Consider the following 22,681-nt stretch of genomic DNA (forward strand, 5'->3'; position numbering starts at 1 on the left):
CATCACATTAGGGGCAGGGTTTCAACATGTGAATTTGGTGGGGGGGGCGGGACAAAAACTTCAGTCTATAATGTCATAATGGCATATGACTTGTCTAACTATTCCCTTTCCTTCTCCCCCACGAGCACATAAGTGACCGGAGGGCAGGGGCTGTGTTTACATCTCCGGTGCCTGGAACACACCTGGGGGCACGTCGGCACCTGCACAAACACCCAGCTGCCTGTCGTGAGCTGCGGGAGGCCGTGGGGTCCTGGGTTATTCAGCAGAGGTGGTGGCGCCATGATGAGGATTTGCCACGGCTGCTGATCAGGCTCCTGTTCCCATCGTGTGCCTGGTGGAAAGCAAACCCCTGGGAGTCCTTGGAGTGTTTGGGACCAGAGGCGAGAGAGCAGCCAAGGAGACTCAGTGATGGGCAGGGGCCGCCTGCAGGTGGAGAGGAGCCACATCCACGTGGACATCCTTGAGGTGTTTCCTGTCTCCTCCCCCTTTAAAACTTACTTTATGGTCTAGTTTAACTTTTATCTTTATCACAGGTACACAGTTATCCAGCCACACAGTTTAAGGAACCCCCCTTCCCTTCCCAATCACCAGAGACGGCTTTCAATTCCTTTGATATTTACCTCCACGTGTCCACCCCGGCGCTCTTTGCTCCTGTGATGGACACCCAGCCTCAGCGTCTCTCTCCACACCACACCCTTCCTGTGCCCCCATCCCTGCCCAAGAGAGGGAGAGAGGGAGAAAGGGGGAGAGATGGAGAGAGAGGGAGAGGGAGGGAGGGGTGGGAGAGGGGGAGAGAGAAGGAGAGAGGGGGAGAGGGAGAGAGAGGGAGGGAGGGAGGGAGAGGGAAGAGAGGGAGGGAGGGGGAGAGGGAGAGCAGGGGAGGGGGGAGAGGGAGGGAGAGAGGAGAGGGGGAGAGAAAGAAGGATGGGGAGAGAGAGGGAGGTAGAGGGGGACGGGGGAGAGGGAGAGGGAGACTGCCTAAATTCGTTAGACCAGCGTCAATGTCTGCATTATAAGTGTTTACATTATTGCAATTCTGTAAATGCTTGCCTGAGCCGAGCATCCTAGAGCCACGCGATACTTTGCCTTTGCTGCTGTTCTCCCAGTATTTAACTATCGCCTATTTTTCTCTCTTTTTAAAAATATTTATGTATTTATTTAGGCTGCGCAGGGTCTTAGTTGCAGCACATGGGATCTTTAGTCACGGCATACAAACCCTTAGTTGCGGCATGTGGGATCTAGTTCCCCAACCAAGGATGGAACCTGGGCCCCCTGCATTAGGAACGCGGAGTCTTACCCACTGGACCACCAGGGAAGTCCCTCACCTATTTTCCTCTTGATCAGTTTTCTAGGTATTTATCCTTCTTCTAGCCCCAAACTCTCCCTCAATGGTTCAAATCTCCTCTCAATAGAGCAAACACAACAGTTATTCCCCCAGTTTCATCTTCCTCAGGATGACTGCTCCCGTCTGCCAGGTGGGGGTCCCCAGAGTCCAGGATGCTAGGATGTGACAAGAGTGGTCACTGGGCCACCCAGCTGCTGTGCTGGGGACAGACTGACGGGGCAGGGAGGTGCAAGCAGGGAAGCCAGGAGGAGGCCATTTTAGTAATCAGGGTGTGAGACCATGGTTTCCCAGCACCCTCCCCACCGCCCCCTGGTTGCAGTGGTGATGGTGGGAAGTGGCTGGTTTCTGAAAGATGCTGAAGGAGAAACCAGCAGGACTGGATGTGAGGTAAGGCAGGAAGCAAGGAGGGGAGTCTGCACGACTGAGCCCAGGAATGATGGATGGGATGGGAACGCTGACGGACAACCTCAGGGGTGAGTCGGAGTCCATCTGGGCTGCTGTAACAGATGCCACAGACTGGGGGGCTTGAGTTCTCACAGTTCTGGAGGCTGGAAATCCAAGATCAAGAGAGTCTGTGTCTGGTGAGGGCCCCCGTTCTGGTTCATGGACTTCTCGCTGTGTCCTCACCTGGAGAAGGGGAGACGGGGAGCCTTGTGGGGTCTCTTTTCTAAGAACACTAATCCCATTCATGGAATCTCTGCCCTCATGACCTCATGAGGTTAGAAGGCCCCCCTTCTAACACCATCACATTGGCGGAGTCAGGGCTTGAACAACGGATTTTTGGAGGACACAGATATTCAGACCATAGCAGAGAAGAGCCCACGTTCCGGTGGATGTCTGGTCAGGTGGGCGCTTAGGAGCGTCCCCACACCCACGCTCGGGAACAACCCGCTGTTTGCCAAGTGCTGTGGGCCCCTGCCAGTCACTGCAACAGGGAAGTTCTGATTTTCTTGAATTTCTTCGATGATTCCCCCCCTCTGTCTTGTCTGCGGTCCCTTCCTGAAACTATTATACTTTTCTTACTGGACCGAACAGAGGGCCCAGGGATCTTATCTTTTTTCCATCTCAGTCGTTTTGCTGCTCCTCGGAGATTTCCGGCCCCTCCTCCCTCGGGCTCCGCGCCCTCAGTCCCCCCGGAGGTTCACGGCCGACACCGAGGGCGGTGGGGCGGCGGCCCAGCCCGGGTTCGGCCCGGCTCGCGGCGCCCCGGGAGGCGGGCGGGAAACGCGCTGGCCCGAACCCTGTGTCCGAGGTTGATTTGTTACTTCAGAGAAATCTCACGTTTCGGCCGAGCGGACTTGTGCCCGGCTCCGCCCAACAGGGAGTTAGAACACCTGAGGCGCCCGGTTCCCAACCCGCTTCGGGATGGGAGCCGTGAACACGCAGCCGCCCGGGCCCCGGGGCCGCGACGACCGGTCGTGGGGAACGTTCGCGCCCGGAACCCGCGGCGCGGTGCCGCGCCGGGGGACGCGCTTGGGCGCCGGACGCGGGGTGCGCGCGCAGCCGCGGTTCCGGTTCCGGTTCCGACCCGGCAAGGAGGAGGAGCGCGAGTCCGGCCTGCGGAGGTAGAGGCCGCCCCGTCACCCCTCACCCCCGCTCCTCCACCCCGCGTCCCGCCCCGCCCCCTCCCTCGCAGGGGCTGCGTCAAGTGGGGACCTGCCTTCCCTTCGCGGCGCTGGCGGCGACGTCCAGGCCCCCGGGGTGTAGGAGTGAGTCAAGTCCACGTTCAGCCATAGTTGGAGGGAAGTTGATCTGCCTTGTCGGAAACAAATCCATTTTCGGCCTCATTGGGCCGCAGGAATCCTCCTTGAAGCACCACGCCCCTCCCCCCCCACTTTCTTTCTTTGCTTTGTGCGCTAAAGAGGAGGTGATACTCAGCAGGGCTTTGAAGGATGATTAGGAGTTTGCCAAAAGGGGGAAGGATGACAATTGGAGGTGGGAACAGGAATCCCGTATTTGGGGAGTTGGTAGGCTTCCATCCCGAGGAGGGGCATGTTTGGAGACCTAGGCAGGGACAGGTGGGGGTAGGGGGCACCGGTGCTGGGCCCAGGAGCACAGACATCCCCAAGCAGGCTTCAGGGGGCCCCCGGAGGTTCTGATGTGAGACGTGAAAGCCCAGCGAGTCTAGCGAGCTTTCCTCAGTCACTATTGTGCCCCCACCCCATGTCCCAGAGCCACTCTTCAAGGCGGACGGCATCTGTGGATTAAGCCACGGCCCAAGATTGTAAGCTTCATCCCTCCAGATGGCATCTTTAAAATAGTATTTTACGTCCTAATATGGAGATGGGTTTAAGCGTTTGCTTTTCCCTTTTGGTGTTTTTGATTTGAATGCAGTGTGAGTGTTACTTAAAAATGTAACTTTGAAAGCGGCTCCCCAGACCACAGGCAGCGTGCTGAGACAAGTGTCCGGCGCAGAGGGAGGGTGCGGGCCCCCCCCCAGCCGCGCTCCTTCCCCGAGTCCGCAGACAGCGGGCGGGCTTGGCGGCAGGTGGTGGTGAGCCGTCAGGTGCCATTTGATTCATTTCGAAGCCAGCCGCCTTCATTTGAATGCAAGTATCGTTCTTATCGCGTAATTTTTGTCACATGGCTCCGTGGTGAGCATGGGGCTGAGCATGGCTGGGCCGTGTGCTTCCCACTGTGTGTGCTGGGCGGGTCTCACAGGAGCCGAAGGCTTAGACGGCTGAGGAAAACTCGGAAAAACCAGTGAATGTTCCAGGCTGGGCCTGTTTTGACTCTAGAATCTGTGCTCTCAACCAGCACCCCGGTTAGGACGTGACAGATATCATCTTCCCGGCATTGGGTGTGTGTCCTGAGAGGGCCGTGGTTACCCTAAGTAACCTAAGTGGTCTGGCCTGGGAACCTGATGGTCAGAGCACTGAGTGGCTTCTGCTGGGTCTCTGCCTGGGCTCCGGCCTCCCGGAGGGAGCTGAGCGTGGCGTGGCCTGCCCGGGAGAAGGCGTCTGGTTCACCAGAATTCAGGTTTCCGTGTTCTTGGCTGGGATTTTTTCACATTGCTGCACGGTGATGCTGACCTCATGGTTAATCGAGATAGGGAGAAATCCGTGGCCGAACTGCATTTACTGGGCGGCAACATCACTCCAGGCTGTGCCACCGGCAGTGATGGGGGGCCCCGTGGCCAAGGGGGCTGGTGGTTGGAAGGCGTGGCCTCTTTTCCTGAGGTAGCTGTTGGTCTTTCTGCACCTGGACCTGCTCAGGACACAGTCATCTGGCCTGACCTCGTTCTTTCTGCTTGTTCAAGGCAGGGCCTTGCTCCCCTTGACCTTGGAGACTTTAGCTCTGTATTGAACGGCTCGATGATGGGTGGTTTCGGGAGCACCTAAAAGCTGTTTTGAAGGGGTGGCCCCATGTTCCCACATGTTCAGTGGGAGAGAAAATTAGTGCAGCTTCTCTGGAGGCCGCTCTGGCAGCGTTTACCCAGTTAAAAGTCATTTGGGTTGTGAGGCTCCGTGGTGAGCAGGCAGGGCCCCTTCTCAGCGTCTGTTCCACAGACACCCCCGTGTGAGCACAGCTCCGTGTCCCTGAGCCTCCCTCCCTGCAGGTCACCTGGCAGGCTCCCCGTCCCCCGAGCTCCAGCCACCTGCCCCACCCTGCCTCGGGACACCCGTCCCCACGCGGAGCCAGGCGGTCTTGCCACCTCCCAGCACTGGGACGCTGGGGCTAGGTCACTGCTGCCGGACGCCAGCCCTGCGGTGCTCTGAGGGCCAGCGCAGCGGGCGTTCCAGCTGCTTCTGTGAGGACTTCATCATTGTCCCCATGAGCCTTCCGTGAACCACTAAGTTTAATTGCGAGAAGAAGGCTATCTCATTTTTATTTGCCTCTGTCGTTTTGAGACATTAAAGAGCTACAGAAAATTACAGACACCCTGTAGGTCCACCATCCAGAACAAATAATTTTAATATTTTCCTCTTTTTTTCTATTTTTTTTCTTTTTCCTCTTTTGTACCAAAGAAAATGTTAATGCTGAGGTTGAAATACCTCCATTTGAAAATATAAATGTCATTTATTAGACTTTTAAAATCTGATTACAAAAGTCGTACGTGCTCATTGCAGAAAATCTGGAGCAAATTGAGCAGCGCTAAGAAGAACACGAAAGCCACCTGTGGCCCTGCTGCCTCGTGTCCACCTGGAGGCTCACCTTCCTGTCTCTGGAGGGACGTCCCTCCCCTGAGCAGTGCTGCGGGGGCGGGTGCAGTCGGGCCGTGGCCCAGCCCCACACGCGTGTGTGTGCCCTGGCCTCCTCAGACCTTCCGGACCACCTGGCTTAGCCCCGGTTTTTCAATATCAGAAATAACCCTGCAGTGAACACCCCACAGTGAACCTTTGTGTACACGGCTGGTTATTTCCTTAGGATACATTTAAAAAACAAAACCGTGGGAACAGAGGGCTTGCATTTCCTGTTTTCATGTCGCATCTAGAAGGGACTGCTGAGTGCCCTCTTTGGACGGCTGAGCCGTCACTAGGCTGGGGGTGCCGCCCAGTTAATGTGTGGTGTCTCTTGGGGCAGCTCCCAGCACGGACTTGGCCTTCCCTGCCCAGGGCCTTCCTCACCACCTGTGGTGTCTCAGAGTGGGTTGGTGTGCTGCAGCCAGCCGGGCCTGGGTCTCGATGCTGTTTCTCCAGTTGCTCTGTGGCCTTGGGCAGGTGGCTTCACCTCTGTTTTCCTTGGAGGTGCTGCTCTGACTGCCTGCCCCCGGCATCCGTCCCCAGCCCACTGTGGATTCGCTGCTATGGAGTCAGAAGTCAGCTAGCCATCCCACCCCTGGCCAGGGAGGGAGGGGAAGTGGCGGTCAGCCTGTCTTCCAGTTTTCATTTCAAGTTCTCAGACCCCAGCTTCTCTCTGACTGGCCCCCCTCAGTGTGGTCCAGTCCCTGGGGCCCCAGGGGGAGCAGGCAGAAAGCTTGCCCTTCCTAGGCCCCTCACGGGGTGTCTGGACAGAGGAAGGCTGAGCCGGTGGGTGTCGCCGGCAGCAGCTGTGACATTGCCTGTGAAGCCCTGTGAGGTCTGCCAGGCAGAGGGGTGGGAGCAGCAGCCACTCCTGGCTGTCCGTCTGTCTGTCCTCCACGGCACCCAGTGCCTGAGTGCTGTGCTCCTAAACACCCCAGGAAATGCTGTCACTTCAGTGGGCACCCCCGAACATCTGTCTTGCGTGGTCACCAACAAGACTCAGGCCTCGGGCCGTAACCCAGAAACGTTGTGCGGTAGGTTTTCTGTTTATAGATTCTCTTTGTTTTAGTTTCTCCTGTCTGTAAAGCAAATAGAGAAGAATTTGCTAGAAGTGAGAAGAGGAAGCGCTTAAAGCCCCTGGTTTGCTTCTCACTAGCTCATTTTCTTTTCTTCTTTTTTTTTTTTTTTTGCGGTACGCGGGCCTCTCCCGTTGCGGAGCACAGGCTCCGGACGCGCAGGCTCAGCGGCCATGGCTCACGGGCCCAGCCGCCCCGTGGCATGCGGGACCCTCCCGGACAGGGGCACGAACCCGCGTCCCCTGCATCGGCAGGCGGACTCTCAACCACTGCGCCACCAGGGAAGCCCTCTTTATTTATTTATTTTTGCGGTACGCGGGCCTCTCACTGTTGCGGCCCCTCCCGCTGCGGAGCACAGGCTCCGGACGCGCAGGCTCAGCGGCCACGGCTCACGGGCCCAGCCGCTCCGCGGCACGTGGGATCTTCCCGGCCCGGGGCGCGAGCCCGCGTCCCCTGCGTCGGCAGGCGGGCTCCCAGCCGCTGCTCCACCGGGGAGGCCCCAGTAGCTCATTTTCTCTCTGAAACTGGCACGTCTCACGTGTTTATCACATTTCTTGTTTTCTCTGGTCAAGCCCAGCTGTTTTCTTACAATTTGTCAGGTTTCTTTATAGTAACAGAAATCCAGAGGTGTGAAACCAACTGCGAGCCCGCCTCTGAACCTTGCGTAGAGGACAGAGCCCAGGACGTCACAAGACATTCTGGCCTCCTTCATCTGGAAGGGGTGTGGGCCACGTGTACTGGAGAGCCCACCGGTGGGGGAGGCCCGGAGCTTTTGGGAGTGTTTCCATAGGACCTCGGAGCAGCCGCTGGGGAGGAGATGGGGCCGCCGAGGCCCCTGCAGGCAGGAGGGTCAGGCAGGCGGGCATCTCCCTGGTGCCAGGTTTCCGCCTGCTGGGCCGGGAGGCTGGGAGACCTTGTGTCAGAGCCCTTGCCACCCGGGGCAGCCAGCACGCGGAGGATCTCAGGACAGAGGAGAGCTCAGTCCCGACCTTTACTGCTGTGGGCCGTTTGTTTTGTTAGGTAATTATAAAGTGTTGTGTGTAGTCTGTTTTTTAAATTAACAACAGAGAACAAAACTGTTTGGTACATGTAACAAACATAGCACATTTGTTTTCCCCTGTAGCAAGTTAATGAAGGAGACGGAAGAGTGAGGCTTGTCGGGGAGAGGATGCGCTGAGCCCGGGAGAAGCAGCCTCCTGGCAGCAGGTGCGGGGCTGCCCGCCCACCAGTCCCCACCTTCCCTGCTTTGCTGGGCCCGTTGGAACGGGAACGAGAGTTACAAGTTTTATTTTATGATGTTGTTGGACAATGCCTTGGAGGCGTCCTCATCAGCCTCTGACACTCAGAAGTGCTCTCTAGGGTCCCTGTGAAGTCTGCCCCCCACCCGGCCCCCGCCCCAGTAACAGGGAGAGACACGCCCCCCCCACCCCCCGCCACGGCATAGCCAGCATCAGGCCATTTCCTTGTGCTGTCGTGGGCCAGGGTGGCCGTGGGTGTCTGGCGTGGTGACTCTGGTGGGGAACGATGGCTGCGGGTGGGAAGGCTCCAGCTGGGCTCCTGGCTGTGATTCAGGAGGGGGGACTTGGAATTTTCTCGTGGGTGAGATAGGGTTAACAGTGCTTGCCTTGCTGATTGAACAGGGTGGTCGAAGGTGAAAACACACGTAATATATTAAGTGTGTTACCAAATAATATTCATTAAAAATCCTTCAGGAACAACCGGGGGAGCTGGTGCATCCGTCAGCTCCCCGTCAGGGACGCTGCTCTGGCTGAGAGCGCCCAGGCGGAGCAGAGGCGGCAGAGGCTGCAGTGGGGAGGGCACGGCAGTGGGGACGCCGAGCCAGGGCAGGTGGTGGCCCGTGGACCTTGCTGGCCGCCCTGGCGCTGGGAAGGAACCGTCTTCCGTGGTCCCGGGGGTCAGGAGGGCTCCTGACCTCTCGAGTGGAGGGCTGGCAGCGTGGAGGGGGTGCGCCCAGCCACCCTTTCCCAGGCCGCCTCCTCTAGAGCACACTGGAGAAGTCCAGGTGCGGGTCGTGGCTCACAGCCTTCCCGGGGAGCCCTCCTCCTGGCGGACTGTTTTGGTCATTGTTTAGTAGTTAGGCTGTGGGGAAGAGAGGGAAGAGTTATGTTTTGGCTTAAAAAACAGAGTGACGCTTTGCAGACATGTGAACCTGCCCTGTTTGCGTCTCTGCTCTACTTTAGACAGGTTCCTAGGAGTCCAAGGCTCGGCACGTGTTCCAGAGCAGAAGTGAGCCCAGTGTCTGTGCTCCGCTCGCCGGAATCTCCAGGCCCCGCTGCTGGCGGGGAGGGACCACAGCCAGCCCCTGAATCGGGCGGGGGTCGGGTGGGCGTTAGGGGCGACCCCACAGCCGAAAATCCGAGTAACTTCACAGCCGGCCCTTCCTGCACACCCCCGCCCTCCGTATTCACACTCGTGTAAGTGCCGCAGTGCAGATTAGTGAAAACAACCCACGTGTACGTGGACCCGCGTCGTGCACACTGTGCTGTTCAAGGGCCCTTGGCACTTATTTCTCTAGGCTTGTACTTCTCCGGGTTCAGGTTTTTGAAAACCGTTATTCAGAGTTTACCTGAAGTGCATTGAGTTCTGTTTGTTTCTCCTTGGCTTCACCTAGTTTAGTTCATTGTTTTAGAATCTTGCATGTTTTTAAAACCTTTAAAGCAATGAGATTGAATAAAAAGCTGAAACTTTGGTCATTTAAGTTCCAAAGGTGTGTGTTGTGAGACCGTTAGCATTTCCGGTCTCGGGATGTCCGCCCGTGATTGGCAGTGAGGCCACCTCTCCTGGCCACCGTGGGGGTCCGGCAGGACAGGGCAGTGACCGCAGTGCCCTCTCTTCCTGCCAGGTACCGGCACTTGGCGTCTGCGGCTGCGACGCTGCCCCGCGTGGTGATGTCCCTCCGGCGCCTGGCCTGGGCCTGGCCTGGGCCGTGTTGGTGGCCAGCCCCCCGGAGGTGCAGAGGACGCGGCGCCCTGCACACGGCCCCGGCCGCGCGCTCCGACAGCAGCACACTGGGCTTCCGCCGCGCCCTGGGCTTCGGGGACAGGATCGCCCTCGTCGACCAGCACGGCAGCCACACGTACAAGGACCTCTACTCCCGCAGCCTCTGCCTGTCCCGGGAGATCTGCCGGCTCCGTGGGTGTGCCGACAGGGACCTCCGGGAGGAGAGGGTCTCCCTCCTGTGCAGCAATGACGTCTCCTTCGTGGTGGCGCAGTGGGCCACGTGGATGAGCGGCGGCATTGCCGTCCCCCTCTGCAGGAAGCACCCCCAGGCCCAGCTGGAGTATTTCATCCGGGACTCGCGCAGCTCCGTGATCCTCGCCGGCCCGGAGCACGTGGAGCTCCTGAGCCCGGTGGTCCAGAAGCTGGGGGTCCCGCTCCTGCCTCTCCCGCCCACAGTCTACCACGGGGCAGCCGAGGACCCCGGGGAGGGCCGGCTGCCAGAGTGGGACTGGAGAGACCGGGGCGCCATGATCATCTACACCAGCGGGACCACGGGGAGACCCAAGGGCGTCCTGAGCACGCATCAGAACATCCGGGCCGTGGTGAGTGCTTCTGGGGCCGCCACGGTTGGGAGGTGCAAGCTGTGTCCCCGCAGGCCAGTCCCAGCAGCAGTCACGGCAGGCGGCCTTCTGTTCATTCTGCAGGGCCAGCCACAGCTCTCACCGTCCCACCCCTGGGGCCGTGTGACCAGCAGCCCCACTGGCGGTGTAGGGGGGTGCAGTGCCCAGGTGCCAGGGGGTTAACAGGCCCCCTCGGGCTCCTCCAGAGCCGTGGCGTGTGGAGCATGGAACGCGCCACTCTATGTAACGCTGAGGTTTTAAAGGAAACCAGCCCCAAAGCGATTATCCAGATGTGCCGTCAGCCCCTAACTGCGGCTGATTCGGGAAACGAGAAGCAGGAACCCGTGTGCGCCACATCGTAGGTGTTAGCTTGTGTTCCGTGGCCTCAGTTACCATTTCTGTGAAACTCCCCAGCCGCTGTCTATCTGCAGTTTATACTCTTCTTGCTTCCAAAAAGCATTTGCACATACAGTGAAGACTCTTACACAGCAGGAGTGGGAAAATAAGAGAGAAGTTCAAACCCACAAAGAGGGAGGTCAGAGGTCAACGCCATCGACTCAGGCTAATTCAGTCCATAAGTCAGCATGAACTGAGTCGGGCCGGCTGCAGGCGAGGCGTGATTACACGTCGTCTCTGTCTCCGCGGAGGAGACGTGCTTTTTGTCTGGAGAGGCCATCTCTGGACCAGTATCTCTGCGGGGTGGGCATCTCACTTGTGTTCGCACATGGCCGTCACCGCGGCACGCACCAGGCAGGCTCGGTGGTGATTGGGGACTGTTTGGCTAAGCCGGGGCGAGGATGGTGTCAGAACAGACGTGGCGCAGACGGACAGCCGGGTTCAAGCCTGGCCTGTCGGAGCCGCCTGAGGGGAGAGCCGCCCAGAGTCTGCAGAGGCCTTTGACCCCAGATCAAAGGCCCTTTCAAACTGGCTGAAGCCCCTGACTACATGCGGCCCAGGTCTCTAGCAGGAGGGTAATGGTGGACGGACGGCCCCGCGGTCAGACCCCAGGTCGTTCTGTTACCATGTCCTCCCAGGCCGTCAAGGGCGGGGCAGCGGCCGTCTCCTCCCGCCTTTTCGGCTGGGGCGGCCGGCTGTGTGCGCCGTCCTATTCTGAGGCTGTGCTGCCGTTCTCCAGGTGACGGGGCTGGTCCGCAAATGGGCCTGGACAAAGGACGACGTGATCCTCCACGTCCTCCCGCTGCACCATGTCCACGGCGTGGTCAACAAGCTGCTCTGTCCGCTCTGGGTGGGCGCCACCTGCGTGATGCTCCCCGAGTTCAGCGCTCAGCTGGTGAGTCGGGGCCGGGCTCTTGGCGTCGCGGGCTCTGGACCTCCCCGGGCTAGGTCCCTTCTCTGGGGTGCAGAGTACCAGCGGCGAGCTTCCCGTTACTGCTGGAGCAGAGGGTCCCCACTGGGGCTTCGCACAGCACAAGTGTACTCTCGGTTCCGGAGGGCCAGGCCCAAGTGAGGCTCGCGGGGCTAAGGGCCAGGCGCCGCAGGCCTGATTCTGTCTGGAGGCTGCGGGGCAGAATCCGCTCCCGCCTCTTCCAGCTGCTGCAGGTGCCCGTGTGCCCTGCCTTGTGGCTGCATCACCCCCACCTCTGCTTCCGTATTCTCGTGACCGCTGCCTCTTCTGTGGCCAGATCTCCCTCTACATGAGGACCCTGTGGCCATGTCGGGCCCACCCAGTGTCCAGGGCAACCGCACCCTCTCCAGACCCCTGCAGAGTCCCCTTTGCCACGTGAGGGGGCGCATCCACGGGGGTGAGCACGTGGATGTCTTGGGGCTGTTGTGCAGCTGACCGCTGGCTTTCAAGGTCCCAATGGATGGCCCAGCTGGGGGCTCCGTGTCAGCCTCCCCACCCGTCCCTCTTTTCAGCAGGGGGTTCTTTCCCAGCACTGCCGTGCGGCCAGCAGGGGAGGGAGGCCGAGTGGATACGAGGTGGGGCAGAGCGGGCACTGCAGAGCAGAGTGCAGAAGGAGGGGAGCGACCTGGCCAGACGCTGCCCCTGCCCCCGGCACGTGGTGAGCTGCTGTGCAGCAGTCCCATCCCAGCCTCCGTGTCCCATGTACTGGTGGGGGCAGGTGCCTGGGGCAGGTGAAGGCAGGGCTCTGAGGTGGTGATGGGCTGACTGCACGGAGAGGCTGCCGGAGTGACACATCCCCGTGGGGCCGCCAGGAAGCACAGGGCTTGAACGAGACCCTACTCTGTCACTGACTCACGCTGTAACCTATACAGCATGGGAATGCGAAGTGGGAGAGCCCAGGAAGCACCTGGGCTGGGCTTCTGTGGGCGCTGGACTTCAGATGGGGGCTGGGCTCCAGGTGGGGGCGGGCTCCTGTGGGGGGGCGGGGCTCCGGTTGGGGGATGGGCTCCAGGTGGGGCAGGGCTCCTGTGGGGGCGGGGCTCCTGTGCTGGCTGCTGTCCTGCAGGTCTGCAGCCCCAGGAGAGGAGTGGCTTGGAGACCTCTGCGCAGCAGGGCTGCCGAGTGAGGTCTCTGGAGAGGTGCCCAGGCTCGGCCCGCAGCGCAGAGCTTGTTGTTTAGTCACTTTATTCCAGGGTGAATTTCCTCACGAGGGGTCCCTGAGGCCTGGGGTCCCTGGTCTGCGGAATCCATCATTCACTGAAGTCGGCCTCCTCTGTCTCCACCAGAAAGAGGCAGCTCTAGATAGATCGTCTCCGGCCCGTCCTCACATCACGCCTGGAGCCTTAATTCACATCGGTGCTGGTGCCAGGTCAGAGTGAGAGGACGAGGTGCTACAGACAGGCTGGTCCCGGGCGAGCCCCGCACCTCCCTGACCTTCTGTCTCATCCTCTAACGGAGGAGCGATGAGCCTGGCGCAGGGTGGGCACTGAGCCCAATCCCAGCAACGCAAAGCAGGGAGAAGCAGGGACGCTTTCTCCTCCTGTTTGCAAGGGTGCTGCGTGCAGACCAGCGTCAGGGAAGCTGGGGACCCTGTGTGCTGACAGGTGATGCTGTTGGGTTTAGAGAACGTAGCTTAAAATCCGGCGTGAGCGCTGTGGACAGACCGGCGAGCCGAACAGTAGAAGTGGCAGTCCGAGGGCCAGGGCAGCCCGTTCAGACCCTGCCCAGCCAGCCAGCCCCCTCCTCCGCCCCCATCCTGCTGTTTGTTTTTCAGCTGCAGGGCCTCAGGATTTAGACAGCGGGGTCTACAGAGGGCTGTCTGCCTCTTAACACAAGTCCCAGTGACTCTCCAAAGGGGTCGGTCCGGCCCGGCACACATGGCTTCCTGAGGGGGCTCTGACTGAACTGACTGGGCAGCGCGGAGGGGGAGAAAGGGGGGCCCTGAGGCTATCGGGAGTGACTGCTAAGGGGAAGTGGGGACAGCCAGCTCGTCCCCTAGTCCCAGGGAGGTTTTGTGACTGTCTGGGCTTGTGCAGCAGGAGTGCAGGAGCGCCCTGGGGTCTCCACAGAATGCAAGTTGCCCTCCCCCCAATGCTTCATTCACTCGGAGGGCCTCCCTGCAGGGCACCACAAAGACAGGAGGACGGAGGGGTGCCCCACCCTGAGCTTAGATCAGGGACCCAGACAGGCTGAGCGGCAGTGGCTGACCAGCCGGCTACAGTCCCAGCTTCCTGATTTCCTCGGTCCTGATCCATGTGAGTGCCTGGTGGGCGAGGCAGGGGTGCAGGCAGGCTGCTGGCCTGCAGACTGAGCAGGCCTTTCCTTCCCCAAAGCACAGACCCAGGAAGGTAAAGAAAGAGCAGGAAGTGTGGCTGCCTCGTCCAGGAGGGGAGCCCCGGCCCTTGCTGGCCTCTTCCACCGCCACCTTCTCCTCCCCACCTACCTCCACCACCCTGGGCCTGCAGGCTCAGTCTCTGTGCATCTTGGCCCCCGTCCTGGCCTGATCTGCGCTACTGTTCAGTGTAGCACTTACCACCTCGAAGCCACGTAGACTCTGCTGTGGGTCCTCATTCTCTCCCCCTAAAATGTCACTTCTGAGGGCATGGTTTTCCTTCTCTTTAGGGCCTGTCCCCAGGGCCTAGAGCAGGTGGCTCAGAGCTGTTGTAGATGAATGGACGGTTATCACTTACGGGCCCCATGGGCCATGAGGGAGCGCTGGCTCCTTGAACCCTCTCCACAGGCTCCCCCTTGGCTTTTGTCATTGTGATCGTCTGGACTTGTGAACAGGCCTCTGGGGGGAGCGTCCCTGAAAGTCACTTAGGGGAGTGGTTATTTGTTAATGAAGACTTTACTGTATCAGCTCCTCAGGAATCAGAGCACAAGCAGATAAACATAACAACATTCCACTGAAAAACCCACCACAAGGTTCCCTTAAAGGGACAGAGTTCTCTGCACACTTTGGCTTTGTAGACATGTATAAAGACCAGGGCGGGGACTTCCCCGATGGCGCAGTGGTTAAGAATCCGCCTGCCAATGCAGGGGACCACAGGTTCGAGCCCCGATCCAGGAAGATCCCACATACTGTGGAGCAACTAAGCCAATGCGCCACAACTACTGAGCCTGTGCTCTAGAGCCTGTGAGCCACAACTACTGAGCCCGTGCGCTGCAACTACTGAACGCCATGCGCCTAAAGCCCGTGCTCCACAACAAGAGAAGCCACTGCAGTGAGAAGCCCACACACTGCAACAAAGAGTAGCCCCCACTTGCCGCAACTAGAGAAGCTCGCGTGCAGCAACAAAGACCCAATGTGGTCAAAAATTAAATTTAAAAAAAAAAAAAAAAAAGACCAGGACGGCGGATGGGGCCTCTTGTGCTCACAGCTCAGCTCCATCTGCCACTGCCCGTGGCCGCAGGTGGCGGGTTACACGGGCGGGCTTGTCAGTGTCCCTGAGCCGGGGGTTCCATGTGGAATATCATCCTTGGGGTGTGGGCAGCTCCACCTGACGGCCTTAGTGTTCACCCTCCCGAGAGGTCTTGCTGGTGTAAAGCCTAACGGGATTGGCTCTGTTCAACATGTACCTGTGTAGCTTAGATACTGTGAAAACGAGAGCGGATTTTGGACAAGGAAGCACTCAACAGGGAAACAAACCTCAGGGATTCCCACCTGCTCCCAGGCCACCAGGTCCCATTTATTTTCTTTGGCCTCCAGCTGTCTCCCGTCACTCCAGTGGCCCCCTCGCTGTCACTACTCAGCCTGCACCTCTGAGAGCGAAACCCTGGGATGCTGCCTGTCCCCTGCCTGGGGGCTGGAGACCAGAGGCTGCAGGGCAGCTTGCCGGGACAGTCAGCTCAGACCTTCCTGATCCTAGGCACTGACTTGGGGTTTCTCAGAACCATGCAGCAGGGCTGAAGGGTCAAACACATTTGCTGTGGTTGATAAAAGACGCAGCCCTGAGCTTCAGAGCTTTGTGAATCTGCTTACACTATTGATAGGAAAACCCCACCTTTAGCATTATTAAATATCGGGGCTTGTCTAAGCTTGTGTTTGAGAAATGCGCGTGGGGACTTCCCTGGCGGTCCAGCGGCTAAGACTCCTCGCTCCCAGTGCAGGGGGCCTGGGTTCGATCCCTGGTCGGGAAACTAGATCCCACATGCCACAAGTAAAGATCCCACATGGGGCAACGAAGATCCCGCCTGCCGCAACTAAGACCCAGCGCAGCCAAATACGTAAATATATTTAAAAAGAAAAAAAAAAAAAAGAGTATTACCATTCATTGAAAACAAAAAACAAAGAAATGAGTGTAAAGAGGTGCGGGGCCCAGAAACCTGCACTGGTGTTGACACGGCCTCAGCTCCTGGCGGCTTCAAGCCCTTCCGTGGACAGTGGGGTGAGGGGCTGTCTGCGTCCCGCGAGGCTGACTGATGCGGTGGCGGTGACTCGGGGACGGCAGGAAGACTGATGGCGGGCTGTCCGCTGTCAGCCCCGCGGAATGCAGTCTGGCTGTTGATTAGGCTGCCTGGCTGCGATCGATTCCTTGTCGCAGATACGTGCTCCGGTGACTTCTCGGGGTCACGGTGGCTCTCGGAGAGGCACTGAGTGAGGGTGGGGCCCGGCCGGTGAGGCAGGAGGGCGCAGACCCCGGCGCGCGGCGCTGCTTTCGGCTCGGCGGTGCAGGCCGCTGGGACCACTGCCAGGGCGCTCTGTAGAGACCAGTGCCCTGCTCGGGACTGCGGTGCCCATGCGAAGCCTGCTGCCTGGCACACCTGTGGCCGCAGAGGGCTTTGAGAAATCTGCGTCTTGTTGAAGTGGGTGGGGGTGTTTGCAGGCGGAGTTGGGGGAGGGAAGCAGAGCTCTTAAGCTCAAGGGCGTCTCAGATCTGACCCACAGCCTGGGGCCACTTGGGCGGGGCCGCGCACACAGGCCCGTGGAACGGGATAAACAGGCATCTGTTCTCCTGTCTCCAGCCTTTCATTGTGGAGTGTCCTCTGTCATTGCCAGACTTTGGCCAGAGCACCTTAAAAACAGAGTAAGAGCCCTCCCGTGTGTTGTCACAATTGCCAGAAACGGGTGGGGCTTAACCCCTGGCCATTGCTTCGAGCTGAGGAGGCGTCCGTGGCAGCTGTGCTCCAACCCTGCTCTGGCGTCTGCTGGGCGGGGCAGTCCTGCTGGGCGTCTAGCCCCAGGTTCCAGTCCCGGATGCTCTGCAGGGCCACGTCGGGGAGCTGGTGCGTGAAAAGGCCCCGGACCCTGGCTCTGCTGCATCCGGTGTGGGCTCCTGTGTGCAGCCCGCTTGGGAGCTGCTCACGTCCGTCTGGGCTCTGCGGTCTGGCAGCCGCAGGAGTGTTTTCACTGGTAAGACGCAGGCCCTAGAGAGGCTTTTGACGGGATCGCCCGACCTTCAACTTTGAAGTGTATGGACGTGTTGAAGCAGCGGGGACGCGGCACGGTGGCGGTGCTGCCGTTCTCTTTGCCAATGGGGGCGAGTTCTCACAATGGCCACGCCTTCCGGGCTGCAGACAGTTCTCAGGAGGCAGCCCCCGGGGCAGATGCCGTTTCTGTGCCAGGGGTCAAGTGTCTGAGTTGATGACCTTAGGGCCGGCCCTCCCCCTTCATTCTGCTGAGTGTGAGCTCTGTCCTTCCTTCAGCCTCCGGTGGGAAGCCTGGGTGAGGACCACATGTGCGTCCACCAGAGGCCTGGCCAGGACCATAGGTTCCCAGAGTGACGGCCACCTCACCCAGCCTGTCCCCTTTCCTCTCGGGCCAGGGCCCTGCACCTCACCTTGGACGTGGTACGGTCTGCGCTGCTTTGTGTCTCCTTGTCCTCGTGCTCGTGGCGACGGGCGAGCCCTGGTGAGCAGGATAAGCACCCCCCGTGAGGGGCCCCGTGAGGCGGTTGTCGGGACTTGCCAGGCTGGGTAGTGGCGGGATCTGCACACTGCAGGCGCTAACCTGCAGACGCTGCCGCCCTGAGTGAGAAGGAACGGGCTCGAGGCTGTTCCTGGTTAGCCAGATCGGGATACCCACGCTCCCGGAGATGCCCGAGTGCTGTCCGGTGTGTCCTCCAAGGACCCATGCCTTCCCCGGTGCCAGGTGGCAGCGAGGGCACTGCCCTCCACCTCGGGGAGCGGCCTGGCCAGGCCAGCGCGGACTTGGCGGACAGAGTTTCTTTAACAAGCCAGTGGGAAGTAGGATGCCCCACAGGATTTCCAGCAAATCTGCACGTCAGAGCTTGGAAGGGAGCTGAGGGATTCTGTCCAGATTAACACAGTGGTGTGAGAAGATAGCAAGAAAGCTGCAGGGCCTGGTCAAGGTCACAGCCACAGCTGGGCGGGAAGGCCTATCAGGAGGTCTCTGTGCCCCGGGGATTCTCACAGGCACTTTGCTCTCGGCGGCTGGACCACTGCTCGTGCACGTGGTTTTACTTCCTCAGTTTCTCCTCAGTCTTTTCCTCGCAGTTTTTGTTTATGAAATTGTGTGTCCTGTACACTTTCCCCCAGTCTGCTCTTGTGGATTACGTCCCTGTGGTGTCGTTTAACATGTTTCGCTATCCCTTATACTTCTTGAAAGTTGGTAGTTAGGTCTAGAGGCGTGATGAGGTTCAGGGTTTTGTTTTGCTTTGGCAGGGAGGAGACTTCACAGGCAGTGTGTGTATCTGTCCAGCAGGGCACATAACGCCCAGTTGTCCCTCTCCTTCTGACGTCAGCATTGCTGATGCTCATAGCCTAGAGCTGTCAACTCACCGGGGTTTGTAAAGTGGGGAATGTTGTCACCTTCTTTTATTTAACTGAGGCATAAATTACATACAGTAAAATGTATGTAAACTGAGTATGTGTCTGTGTGACAGTCACCACGCAGATAAAGACAGAGCACGTTTACATGGCCCACAGTGTTCTCTCCTAGTCGGGGCTGCACCATAGCTGAGTTTCATGCTCTTCATATACGTGGACCCGATAGTATGTGTCCTTTTGTGCGTTTTAGTTAATCGTACTATTTTAAGATTTACTCTTGAGTTCCATCAATTGTAATTCGTTCTTTTTGTGTTGCTGTGTTGCCTTCCTTTGTATGAAAGCGCCACAATTTATCCATTCTTCTGTTGAAGGACGTTGGATTGTTTCAAGTTTGGGGATATTTTGAATAAAGCTGCTATAAACATTTGCATAAGGATCTTTCCGTGGACATTTCTCTTGGATCTGTACCTGCTGGTGCTGGATGTATATTTAATTCTGGTTGGAAGTGCCAAAGAGTTCTGCAGAGTGGGTGCATGTTTTATCCTCCCAGCAGCAATGTGTGAGTCCTAGTTACTCCAGATCATTACCCACACTTACTGTGGTCAGTCTTGTTAATTCTAGCCATCTCAGTGAGGGTGCTTTTGTTTCCTTTTATTGAGTTTTAGTTTCCATGAAGTGAAATGCACAGATCTATGTGTACAGTTTAGTATGTTTTGATGACTACACTTGTATAAGCCACACCCAGGCTGGGAAAGAAAACATTCCCATTGCCCCAGAAGTTCTTTAGTGACAACCCCCAGTCACCCCCCTGCAGGCAACCACGTCTTCTGGTCTTTGTTACTATAAGTTAGCTGACCTGTTCTTGAAATTTGCATGTAATGGGATCAGCGTCTGTAGGCTTTGTGTTTCCCTTCTTCCACTGGGCATCCTTTGAGGTTTATCTGTGCTGTGTGTGTAAGCGGCGGGTTCCTTCCATCACCGAGGACCCACAGTTGTCATCCCTTCTCCTGTTCATGGGCATCTGGCTTTTCCCAGTTTGGGCTTTATGAATGAAGCTGCTGGGAACATTCTCATATGTCTTTTTGCAGATGCACATTTCCATTTCTTCTGGGTAAATACCCAGGGTTAGAATTAGTGGGTCACAGGATCACGTATGTGAAATGTTTTAAGAAACTCCCAACCCTTTCCCAAGTGCTTATCCGTTCTACGCTCCTGTCTGCAACGTGCCCCACCACTTAGCAACTGCGTCGGGCTTTCTAGATTTCATCCATCCTAGTGGGTGTGTAATGCTGCTACTTCACTGGCCTCATAAGATTTGCACTTCTCTGATGAGTGATCATGTTCACTTTTCATACGCTTACTGGTCATTCAGAGATTTTCTTTTTATGAAATGCCTCTTCAAGGCTTTTGTCCATTTTTAAATTGGGTTGTCTTTTTATAACTAATCAGTAGGTGTTCCGTATACATTATGGATAAAAGGCCTTTGTCAGAAATACGTGTTGTGAATCTCTCCCCCGTCTCTGGTTTCTCATTTCACTTTTTTAATAGTCTTTGGTAAAGAGAATTTTAAATTTTGGTGAGTCTAATTTGGAAGTGGTAATGGTGGACATCATTGACTTATTCTCAATCTTGGAGAAACATTAATATTTCACTGTTAAGTATGATGTTACTTATAGTGTTTTGCAGATACCGTATATTAGCTTGAGGACATTCCTCTCCCTTGTTTTCTGAGAGCTGAATTATAGGGTGGGTTGAATATTATCAAATGGGTTTTCTTTACCTCTTGAATTGATTGTATAAAGTTACCCCCTTTATTTGTCTCCCTCTTTATTCTGTTAATGTGGTTAGTTTTACTGATTAAAGTTTTGAATATTTCTAATTTCCTTTAGTAAACTTTCTCGGCCGTGAGGCATTGCCCTTTTCACATACTGCTGGCTTTGGTTTGCTAATACTCGGTTAAGGTGTTTGCTTCTGTGTTTACAAGGAGCACAGGTCTGTGGTTTCCTTGTGACATCCTTGTTAGGCTTCTGTATGGGAGCTTTGCTCGTCTGTGAAAGGAGCGTGGCAGCCACCCCTCCCCCCCTATCTGTTCTTCGGAAGTTTCTGTGTGGCTTTAAGTATTCTTTCCTTCAGCGTTTGACACAATTCCATCGAAGCCATCTGGGCCAACCTTTCTGGGAAGGTTTTTAATTAAGGATTCAGTTTCTTTAATAGATGTAGGACTTCGAATATTTTCTATTTTGTTTCTTGTGTCAGTTTTGGTACTTTAAAAAAAATAATTGTGCATTTCATCAAAATTGTCAAATTTATTGGCATAGGGTAGTTTATAATTTCTCCTCATTATCCTTTTAATATCTTTCGGATCCGTAGTGATGTCTCCTTTAGGTGTCTGATATTGGTAGTTTATGTTTTCTTTCTTTTTTCTTGATCACTCTTGTTTTAGAGGCCTGTCAACTTTATTATCTTTTCTAAGAACCAACTGTGTTGATTTTCCTCTAATGCACCTGTGCTTTATATTCCTGTTCCTTCTGTTTCTTATTATTCCCTTCCTTCATCTTCATGACACACTGCTACTATTGTTGTTTTAAACAGTCAGGGGTCCTTAAAATTTTTTTAAATTACCCATATATTTCTTTTTCTGGCGCTCTTCATTTCTTCCTTCAGATCTGTGTCTCCCTCTTGGGTCGTTTCCCTTAATCCTGAAGAATTCTTTTGATAGTTCTTATAGTGCAGCTTAAAAATATATATATTTATTTTATTTTATTTATTTTTGGCTGCATTGGGTCCTCGTTGCTGCGAGCGGGCTTTCTCTAGTTGTGGCGAGCGGGGGCTATTCTTCATTGTGGTGTGCGGGCTTCTCATTGTGGTGGCTTCTCTTGTTGAGGAGCACAGGCTCTAGGCACGCGGGCTCAGTACTTGTGGCTGATGGGCTCAGTAGTTGTGGTGCACGGGCTTAGTTGCTCTGCAGCATGTGGGATCTTCCTGGACCAGGGCTTGAACCTGCACTGGCAGGTGGATTCTTAACCACTGCGTCACCAGGGAAGCCCTGTAGTGCAGCTCTGCTGAAGACAAATTCTCTCAGCTTTGTTTCACTGAAAATGTTTTCATTGCATTGTCCTTTTTTAAAAATAGCTCTATTAAAAAAAAATAGCTCTATTGAGATGTAATTCACATACCATAAAATTCACTTATCGTGAACGATGTAGGGATTTTACATGAATTTATAGGATTTGTTCAACTATTATCTCAGTCCCTATTCCCACACCCAGCCCCTGGGAACCACTGTCTGTCCTCCGTCTCCACAGCGTTTCCTTTTCTGGGCTTTGTGTGTAAGTGGAATCATAGAACATGTGGCCTTCTGGGTCTGGCTTCTTTCACTCTGTAGAACGTCTGAGTTCTGTCCACGCTGTAGCATGTGTATTAGTAGTTTGTCCCTTTGGCCCCTGGCTAGTGCTTCAGCATGTGGCCGGGCCACGTTTGGTTCACCCATTTATCATTTATTGGGCATTTGGGTCAGTTCCAGTTTTTGCTCTGGGCATTTACGTACAAATCCTGGTGTGGACATTCTTCATTTACCTTGTGTGGATAAGTAGGATTAGAATTGCTGGGGTGTGCGATGTTGATTGTTAACATTGTAAGAAACTGCCCCACTTTCCCACAGTGGCTGTTCGTCCCCGTTCTCATCAGCAGTGCGTGAGGGCTCGTTTCCCCACATCCTCACCAACGTTTGTTTTGTTGGTTTTTAAAACCATTGTTATGGTCATTGTAGTGGATATGACGTGGTATCTCATTGTGGTTTAAATTTGCATTTCCCTAGTCACTGAGGACGGTGAGTGTTTTTTCATGGTCTTGTTTGCGTCCATGTATCTTCTTTGCTGAACTCTCTGTTGGGATGTTTGCCCATTTGTAAATTGGGTTATTTGTCTTCTTAGTATGGAGTTTATATATTCTGGATCCTGTCCTTTACGACATAGATGGTTTGCAGATATTTTCTCCCATGTGGGCTTGTCTTTTCATTTTCTTAACGATATCTTGTGAAGCACGCATGCTTTAACTTTTGATGAGATCTATTTTATCAGTTTTTTAATTTCATAGATCATGTTTTTGCTGTCGTATCTAAGAAATCTTTGCCTAACCAAAGGTCATGAAGATTTTCACCTATGTGTTTTCCTGAAAGTTTTATAGTTTTAGCTGATACGTTTAGGTCTCTGATCCACTTGGGATTAATTCTTAGGTACGGTGCGGTAAGGGTCGAAAGTTCATCCTTTCGGATGTGCATATTCAGTTGTCCCAGCGCTGTTTGTTGAAAAGATTATCCTGTGGAAGTGACTTGGCTCCTCTGTCAAACTCAATTGGCCATCATCATATTGATTTGTCTCTGGGCATCTGCTCCGTTCGTC

The 22,681-nt window shown here is 55.8% G+C and overlaps 1 protein-coding gene across 6 annotated transcripts in view; it reads left to right on the forward strand.

Annotated features, from left to right (window-relative positions):
* Window positions 1–2,805: 2,805 nt before the first annotated feature.
* The window catches only part of ACSF3 (acyl-CoA synthetase family member 3), a 64,879-nt gene continuing 45,003 nt past the window's right edge, over window positions 2,806–22,681 (forward strand). Inside the window, exons 1-4 of one of the 6 annotated variants that reach the window (XM_060129979.1) lie at window positions 7,216–7,625; window positions 7,729–7,811; window positions 9,469–10,168; window positions 11,322–11,477. In XM_060129979.1, the coding sequence (XP_059985962.1) occupies window positions 9,515–10,168; window positions 11,322–11,477 (810 nt within the window). In that variant the 5' untranslated portion in view covers window positions 7,216–7,625; window positions 7,729–7,811; window positions 9,469–9,514. Of the gene's footprint in view, window positions 2,911–7,215; window positions 7,626–7,728; window positions 7,812–8,038; window positions 9,041–9,468; window positions 10,169–11,321; window positions 11,478–22,681 lie in introns of those variants that run through there. The other 5 variants (XM_060129978.1, XM_060129980.1, XM_060129976.1 and 2 more) reach the window with 5 other exon arrangements.

Source organism: Lagenorhynchus albirostris, chromosome 19 (genome assembly GCF_949774975.1).
Source record: "Lagenorhynchus albirostris chromosome 19, mLagAlb1.1, whole genome shotgun sequence".
Lineage (NCBI taxonomy): Eukaryota > Metazoa > Chordata > Mammalia > Artiodactyla > Delphinidae > Lagenorhynchus > Lagenorhynchus albirostris.